The 8,637-nt window shown below is 39.9% G+C and overlaps 1 protein-coding gene across 1 annotated transcript in view; it reads right to left on the reverse strand.

The window, feature by feature from the left end:
* The window catches only part of HAUS1 (HAUS augmin like complex subunit 1), a 13,756-nt gene extending 5,750 nt beyond the window's left edge, over positions 1-8,006 (reverse strand). Inside the window, exons 1-7 of the mRNA XM_007943843.1 lie at positions 7,977-8,006; positions 7,099-7,273; positions 5,347-5,482; positions 3,642-3,776; positions 2,463-2,586; positions 1,287-1,352; positions 27-98 (exon numbers count right to left, since the gene is read on the reverse strand). Of these exons, the coding sequence (XP_007942034.1) occupies positions 27-98; positions 1,287-1,352; positions 2,463-2,586; positions 3,642-3,776; positions 5,347-5,482; positions 7,099-7,273; positions 7,977-8,006 (738 nt within the window). The remainder of the gene's footprint in view (positions 1-26; positions 99-1,286; positions 1,353-2,462; positions 2,587-3,641; positions 3,777-5,346; positions 5,483-7,098; positions 7,274-7,976) is intronic.
* Between the last annotated feature and the right edge of the window lie 631 nt (positions 8,007-8,637).

Consider the following 8,637-nt stretch of genomic DNA (forward strand, 5'->3'; position numbering starts at 1 on the left):
AAAAAAAAAAAAAAAGGAATAATTACCGGCATCAAATCTAAATAAGATTCCAATTTTTTCTTCAAAGGTTTAGTCTGCCGTTTTAGTTCTTCCAGTTTCTGAGGGTAAAACAAAGAGTCACAGTGACATTCATAATGCAACTAACTACAATCATTTCTGAAATGAAACATAAAAAATTAAAATTAGGGTATTTAAAAATAACATTATCAGTAAAAGCTTCAAAAATAAACAGACACTTTCAATGGAAACAATATTTATAAGATGCTTAAATGGGAATGTTCAAGTTCTATTTATTAAGAGTAGGATTTAAGTATTAGTTAAGATTAGGATTTAAGTGTGCTGTCTAGGAACACAAAAGAATGCAAGAGGAATCAGAATATAAGAGAACAACCAGAGTCTCAACTACAAATTTATTAATGGCCAACTTCAGATTCCAAGAATCAAAGGAGATGGGCCTTGGGTAGTATAGTCTATGTCTGTGATTGGCTGCTAACCCAAAGGCTGCAAGTTTGAATTCAGTCAGCGGTAATGTGAAGAACGTGGCCTGGCAAATGGCTTCTGTAAAGATTATAACCAACCTGACTTCATAACTTGTGGAGTCTCTCCAAATGAACACATAAACAAACAAATGCCTCAAGCAGAAGCAAATTAGAAAAAATTTTTAAGAATAATAAAATAGTTTGGGGAGTGGGAGTGCATGGGAAGGAAGGACACAGGGAAGAGGTAACTATGGAGAGGAAATGGGAAGAGAGCTGTTTCATTGTGGGGAATCACAGTCAATGTCAGGAGACAAAATGTGTATGAACTGCTATCTGGAAAATGAATTTGGTCTGTAAACTTTCACCCAAAATACAATAAAAACTTAAATAATTGAAAAAAATTTTTTTAATTTAAATAATAGTAAAACAAACATACCTATTTTTTCCTTTTCCAAACTAGATAAACCCTATACAATCTGAAAACTCAGAATTGCATTTGGAAACTACAAGAGTTTTGAGATCTGCATTTTTACTGTACATTGAAAAAGAAGAAAAAGATGAGCACCTAGATGCTCAATAGCATATCACTAACTACAGCAAAGAGTTTCTAGCCTACAGTGATGAGTACAGAAAACCAAACAAATTTGAGGATATACACAGCTAAACAAGTAAGAAAGATATAAAGTACAGAGAAAGGAAAGGAAAAGAAATCAGTTCAATAGTGAAAAAGAGGTCTATAAAAAGAACAAATGAAAAAGCAGATTCCGGACTTTTAAAGAAAGGTAAATTAGGTTCAATTAAGCTCACCTCTGACAGTGCTACTAGTGACTGATGAGACAGAGACACATCCATGCCTCTGGCTGAAAGTTGCTCCTGTAAGTACGAAAAAGGTGGTTCAGTGGACAAAAATATTTTGCGAGTGACCATAATGAAATGTTTTCAACATATAAAACAGTAAAGAGAATCTATGAGGCATAGATGAGAACTGTATACACATCCAATCACTTGAATATATGAATCACCTTACGGGTGAAGTGCTTACAAAGCCTGAGCTTTGGAGCCTGAGCACCTGGACTTGGGTCTGGATCTGCTGCTAAGTAGTTATGTGTAACTGTGGGCAAGTTACCTATGTACTCCGTGCCTTATTTCTCCGATCTGTAAAAAGGGAGCAATAATACTGCCTACTTCTGAGGGGCTCTGGTGGCTTAGTGCTTAAAGCATTTCACTGCTAACCAAAAGGTCAGTTGTTTGAACCCACCAGCCACTTCATGGAGAAAGATGAGACAGTCTGCTTCCTTAAATATTTACAACCTTGGAAGAATTAGATGGTACCCAGCTACCAATGCCAACCACTCAGGAAAGGATCAAATCTGGAGATCCTGGATAGAGTGGGAGGAAAAACATGGAACAAAATAAAAAAAGACAATAATGACCAGAATTATGAGTTGGATGGAGTCTGGTGAGACCCCCAATACTATGGCCCTGGGATGTATTCTGGGCCTGGAATAAAACTCACTCCCAGGGACTGGCTCTCAGCCCAATAGTAAACAAGACGTACATGCAGAACACTCAAGCCCAGGGTGACACACCCATGTATTCTATGGAGATGCATCCCTTGGAGCAATCGACCACGGGGCACCAGAGAGGCAACATTCACACGGAGGAAATGCAGGACACACAGGAGTGCATAACTATGAGGGGCACGGGGAGAGGTTACTGGGCAGGGAGGGGAGGAGACTGGGTTAGGGGAGTGAAACTAAATGTACACAAAATGTTGAATGTAAAACAAACTCTGTTCTGTAAACTTGCACCTAAAGCACAATTAAAATAAAAAAAGAGATTCACAGCCTTGGAAACCCTATAGGGCAGGTCTACTCAGACTCACAGGGTCACTATGAGTTGGAATCAACTTGATGATAGTGGGTTTAGTTGTGAGAGAGAAGGTACAAAAGAAAATTCATATATTTAGTCCTTTGTACAAACCTCTGAAGCTTTGATTCCAAGTCTGAACTCCTCTGATTTTGCTTTTAGGAAATCCATGTTTTGAAGACGACTGTCAACTTTGGCCTTTTCTATAGAGAGATGGTGCTCTGCCTTCTTGAGGTCCCTTCAGAAAGAAGAGTTAATAACATTTTTTTCTTCTCAGTAAAATTATTATAAGAAAACAAACTCTATTATTACTTGGGTACAACTCTGGTTCAGTGAACACAGGTAACCTACCTGATGGATTCTCACTCATAAATTTTACATCCCAGACTAGTTACCGTGCATTCTTCCAGAACAGTGGTCCCTGTGCACTGCTATCTGGGATTTTTCTCAAGGAATACAAAATAACTTTAATAATTAAACTGTGCCAAATATACTTGGAGAAAGGCAATCTGCTTAAAAAGTGATTTAGCTTAGAGGGCAGTGAGTTCATGTTAATGGGGGAGGAACAATTTGGAAAAGTTGAGTGAGATTGGTTACATAACATGAGCAATGTAATCAAAGTCACTGGACTATACATGTAGAAATTGTTATACTGCTGTGCTTACCTTCAACAACAATTTTTTTTTTTTTAAAAAGTGATTTAAACATATCCAAAGGACAGCTTCAAATGTAGAGGTACCAAAGGCCTCTCTACTAAATGTAACGTAAATATTTACACTTAACCCCTGCACCACTAGACATGTTGTTGTTATGTGCCATCGAGTTGGACCTGACTCATAGCAACCCCTCCTTGGGATTCCGAGGCAGTATCACTACAGAAGTAGATTGCCCAACCCTCCTTCCAAGGGGTGGCTGGTGGGTTTGAACCACCAGCCTTCTGGTTAGCAGTCAAGTGCCTCAGGCACTACTCTACCAGAGCTCCACTAGACATATTGGGCCCTAAATCCAATGTGAGGTCCTTACAAGTCACAGGAAGGCCATGGAAAGACAGAGAGCAACATGGGAGTTATACTGCTACAAGTCAAGGAATGCCAGGAGCCGACCAGAAGCTGGAAAGGGCAAGGAAATTTTCTGCCCTAGAGCCTTGAAGGGAAACGGCCATGCCATTTCCTTGATTTGGGGCTTCTGGCCACCAGAACTGTGAAAGAATAAATTTCTGTTGCTTTAAGCCATTCAGTCTGTGGTAATTTCTTATGACATGCCTAGGAAACAACTTCCAACTCAATCACTTACTCTTGTAGACGTTTTTCTAATACTAAAGTTGCAGTTAGGTTTTTTCCAAGTTTTGTCAATTCAAGCTCTATTTCTTCATTTTTGTACTTGGTGCGAGAAAGATCAGAGGTCAAATCATTCACTGCAGGGATAAAACTAAAAGAAGAATCTGGTCACACAAATGGATATTACGGACAGTAACTACAATTATCTCATTTCAAAAAATGTTTCTACCTCTATGTAGATTCTTACATAACTACAGTTTCACACCTCTACGCATCTTTTACATTCTCTTCCCATTCCTTGGAATGCCCTTCTTCAGCTGGCAAATTCCCACTTTCCTTCAAAAGTCAGATAAATTTCCCTCCCATTCTGGAATTTGCTACTCCTTTCTCTGTGCTACCCAGCTACAGACTGCACATTCTTACATTGTCAGAGCTCTCACACTGTATCATCGTTTGTCTATATCCCTTATTTGACTCTGAGCAGAGACTGGCCTTGAAGGTGGTTACTATTCATCTTTGCCTTCCTCAGGCTTATAGTGCCTGGCATGTAGCTGGCATTTAGTGTCCACTGAACTGACTTATTTCAAGGCTAGATTTCTGCTGTCATGCAGCTTATATGTTCTACTTAAAACACCTCTCTGAGCATATATATAATTCCAAGCCCTTACAGACAAGGATCTCTGGTGGTATAGTGGGTAAGGTATTTGGCTGCTAACCAGAAGGTTGGCAGTTAAAACCCACCAGCTGCTCTGCGGGAGGAAGATGAGGCAATACACTTTCATAGAGACTTACAGCCTTGGAAACCCAAAGGGGATAGCTATGAGTCAGAATTGACTCAAAAGCAGTGGGTTTGGCTTTTTTTTTTTCCATAGGCAATTGGGCAGAAAAACTATGCAGTTCTCTGATGATACAAGTTTTTTTTTTTTTTTTTTAAATAATGACAAGTTGGAGTGGTAGTCACAGCTAAGGTATGACCACCAGAAATAGTCATAGGGACATAGGGACTGTGGAGTTGTGGAGTCAAGACTCAGTTTGAACCCCAACGCTGTCATTTACTAGCTTGGAAAAGTTATTTAACTTTGAGCCTCAGTTTCCTCTAAGGGTTGTTGGAAGAATGTCTTTATATAGTTGAAATGTCTGTCATAAAAAATTAGCAACCCTAACCTACTCTAGGAGCTCTGGTAGTGTAGTCCCTAAGGCACCTGACTGCTAACCAGAAGGCTGGCAGTTCAAACCCACCAGCCACTCCCCAGAAGGAAGATCGGGCAATCTACTTCCATAAAGATGCTGCCTTGGAAACCCAAGGAGGGTCACTATGAGTGGGGATCAACTTGACGGCAGTGAGTTTGGTTTGGTTTTGGTTTAACCTACTCTACTCAGCAGAGTAGGGACAGTATCAGAATTCACTGCTCTCAGCCAGTTCATTTAGTCTACTGAGTTTCCTATTGTTCATGGGCAACAGTATAAGTGATACCTAATCCATCCTCACATATATCTAAGAACCAACCTTAGAAACCTAATCCTGGAAAAAGAAAATGATAAAATTAACCAATGCCCAAATTTATGTGAAATAATTATACTAATCAGCATAGATAAGGAGTTAACTAAATTTAATTAAAATTAACTATTTTTTCATTAATTAATTTTTAGATGGAGTTATCTAGAGAACTAAAAATTTTTTAACATATATGAAAGCAGAACTGAACACTCATAAGAATTACCTAGTTAGTGAGGTATCCTTTGTTTCAAGCACTACTGCGATATCAACCAAAGCATTCAGATACCTGGAACCAGCACTAGAGAGGCTGGTGGGGGAAAAATTCACACTATCCATGAGAAGGTCATGAAGACGCTTAGCTGAAAACAAAAGAGTTTTATGGTGACTAAGATGATGCTTTTTAAAAAAACAACTTTATTCAGATGTAATTCAAACAATTTAAGTTTACAATTCAGTGTCTTTAGGTATATTCAGAGTTGCCTAACCATCACCACAATCCATTTTAGCATTTTCACTATCTCCAAAAGAAACCACTGCTCTTAGTCATCAACCCATTTTCCACCTGTGAGACTATTTTACTAATTCCTGATTTCAGGAAGCTATTGCTGGAGAATAAATTGAACATGAGTTAAAAGAAAAAAAAACTCTTGGCAAAGAGTGCCCAAAACCGATAATCACTGAAAAAACGTCTTCTAAACATGAGTTTTGGCCTTCTCTTTCGGAAAATATTGCGTGGATTCATCCAGCAGAAAGACCATAAAGTATTTTACAATTTTCCATGAAAATCTTTGAAGAATTTGTCCTGAAAAACTTCACTGACTTCAGAAAAATGGAGACATACTGATTATCCAAACCAAACTCATTGCTATCAAGTCAATTCCAACTCATAGCAATCCCCAGTGGGTTTCCAAGGCTGTTAAATCTTTACGGAAGCATACTGTCTCATCTTTCTTCTGTGGAGCAGCTGGTAGGTTTGAACCACTGACCTTCTGGTTAGCAGTCAAATGCCTTAACTACTGGACCACCAGAGCTGCTTATACTGATTATAAATCATTCAAATACATCACAATGACCAGTGATATCAGTATTGTATGGCTTTTTAAATTTCAGATTTAGTATATTTAACCTTTAGAAATATATATATATGAAAAAATATGTGTATGTTTATGTACGTTATGTACATATGTATGCTGTACCAGAAGGCTTTTTTGGGAAGTCGGGGATTTAAAGTTATTAATCATTCTGATAGTCCCCAGATAGTGTAAATATGGTCTTTAGCTCCAAAATTGGCCAAATACATTTCTTCAACACTAAAGTAACCTGAGTATAGAATAATAATCTTTTCAATTGACATTCAAATATGTCTGTTTAACACACTGATTCCAACAGGTTGGAACAGGCTGATGTCACATACATCCCAGTGAGCTATTATCCTTTGAATTTGGCCACATACTCTTGAGCACAAACTTGGAATTGCTGGAGCCTAATCACTTACACATTCTGTTCATTTATTTTTATTCTAATCTGATCACTTCATGTTAAAGACATGGTTTCAAACGTGACAACCAGTTTTGATGATTTCGAAAGCTTAAGAAAAGTGTTTTTTTCTACACCAGTTTCTCAATTTGACCCTACTGACTATTGGGGAATGGAATAATCTGGGGTGCTGTTTTGTGCACTGCAGTTTAACTGCATCCCCAGCCTCTATCCACTAGATGGCACTAGCACCCCCTAGGTCTCACAACTCTTTTAGGTCTTACTGTTTTACTATCAGAGTACCAATGAAATATTTAAGCAAGTGTGTACTATCATGACACTTAGGATTTAAGAAAGTGACTATGACCACAGAGTGGAAGACAAATCTGAATAAAATGAAGAAGTAAAGCTAACAAGTAGTCTACACATTTAGGGTGACAAAATGTGGAGTAATAGCCTCCAGCTACTACTGCTTTTCAAATTCTAGAATTAATCTCACCTTCTGATTCATATTCACTTGCTTTCTGTTTCAAGTCCTCTATGACTAGGGAGACATCTCTGTCCCGGGCCTTGTTACGTTCTGAAAGATGATACAAAATCTCTGTGGTCCGTGGATTCACTTCATATTGTGGAATGGGATGATCTCCAAATATGCTTTTCAACCAGGCAGCAACCTAACCATTCAAAGGGAGACAGATATTAGTTTTGTTCAATAGAATGACCCAAAGCAAATGGGGCAGAGACGTGAGTAAAAGCAAACCAATCCTAATTTGTTTCAGGGACATAAATGTCAGAAATAAACTAAACACAATGTCAACCGAAAAAGAGTCATTATTACCAGAGAACAATCCACCATTTCCCACAGCTAGAAAACGCAGTTTCAGTTAGTAATTTGCATCACTCGAAAAACCGTAAAGCTCAATATACAGCTCTGAAAGCATTATTATACGTGCAGTCTTTAAGTCCCAAGTCTCAGAAGCCCCTCAGTGCCCCTAAGCGCCCGTTTGGGATGCGGGCCACGCAAGCAGTTCAGGTGTGGAAATCTCGGAGGAAGCAGCAGCCAAGGGTGAGACTGGTTGGCAGGTAGGTTTGGGTTCAGGAGTCTGACTCCAGTCGGTTGGGAGGGGATATGTAGTAGGGTGTTCACTACACGCCTTTCCAGGCCAGAGTACAAGCAAGAAAAAAGAAGGGACCGCTGTTCCGTGAATACTCTAAGGGACTGAAGAGGCTCGCAGATTCTGCGGGCGGCATTAAAGATTGACGTGCGAAAGTACGGGGAGAGAAAAGGTAGGCGTGGCGGCCAGGAGATGGAGTCAGATGTGCGAAATTCGCAGTCTCGGGAGTGTCAAAAAGCGGTTTCCAGGAGACCCTAAATACCCGAGCTTCTTTCTCCTTCTGCGCTTCCATAGCGGCTGCTCCCGCCACTTCTTCCCGTGATGCTCCTCGCCCAGGATTCGCCCCTCTTGTTCTGAAGGCGGGGCCACCTCCGGCCCCGGCCACTCGCCGTTGGCCCCGCCCCTGACTGGGACCTGAGGTTTCTGGGAGATGTGGTTTTTACTGACTCCAGGCCACTTAGTCTCTGGACAGGCCTTTCCAGTTCTCTCTGTCCTCCAAGCTATTAATATTCTCCAGAACCGGGACAGCCGCTCACAATCCGCCTCTTTTCTCTTTTTCTTATAGTTTTATTTCTCGTTTCAATCACTTGTTTGAAAAAATATATATCTGAAGTTTTTTTTTTTTTTTGGTTAGCAAATGTTTGTCTTTTGTCCACATTGATTACAATAACTTAAAATTTTATTTTGCACTGCCAGTATGAACTGCAGCAATCCTACCTTGGCTGTTACTTCCCACTACCAGGGAACTGGTACTGCATGAGACTTAAAGAGAGCTCTGGTAGCATAGTGGCTAAGGCACTTGACTGCTAACCAGAAGGCTGGTAGGAACCACCAGCCACTCCTCGGAAGGAAGATGGGGCAATCTACTTCCGTAGTGATACTGCCTCGGAAACCCAAGGAGGGGTCGCTATGAGTCGGGTCCG

The sequence above is a fragment of the Orycteropus afer genome, unplaced genomic scaffold (assembly GCF_000298275.1).
Source record: "Orycteropus afer afer isolate SDZICR_OR568_19922 unplaced genomic scaffold, OryAfe1.0 scaffold00113, whole genome shotgun sequence".
NCBI lineage: Eukaryota > Metazoa > Chordata > Mammalia > Tubulidentata > Orycteropodidae > Orycteropus > Orycteropus afer.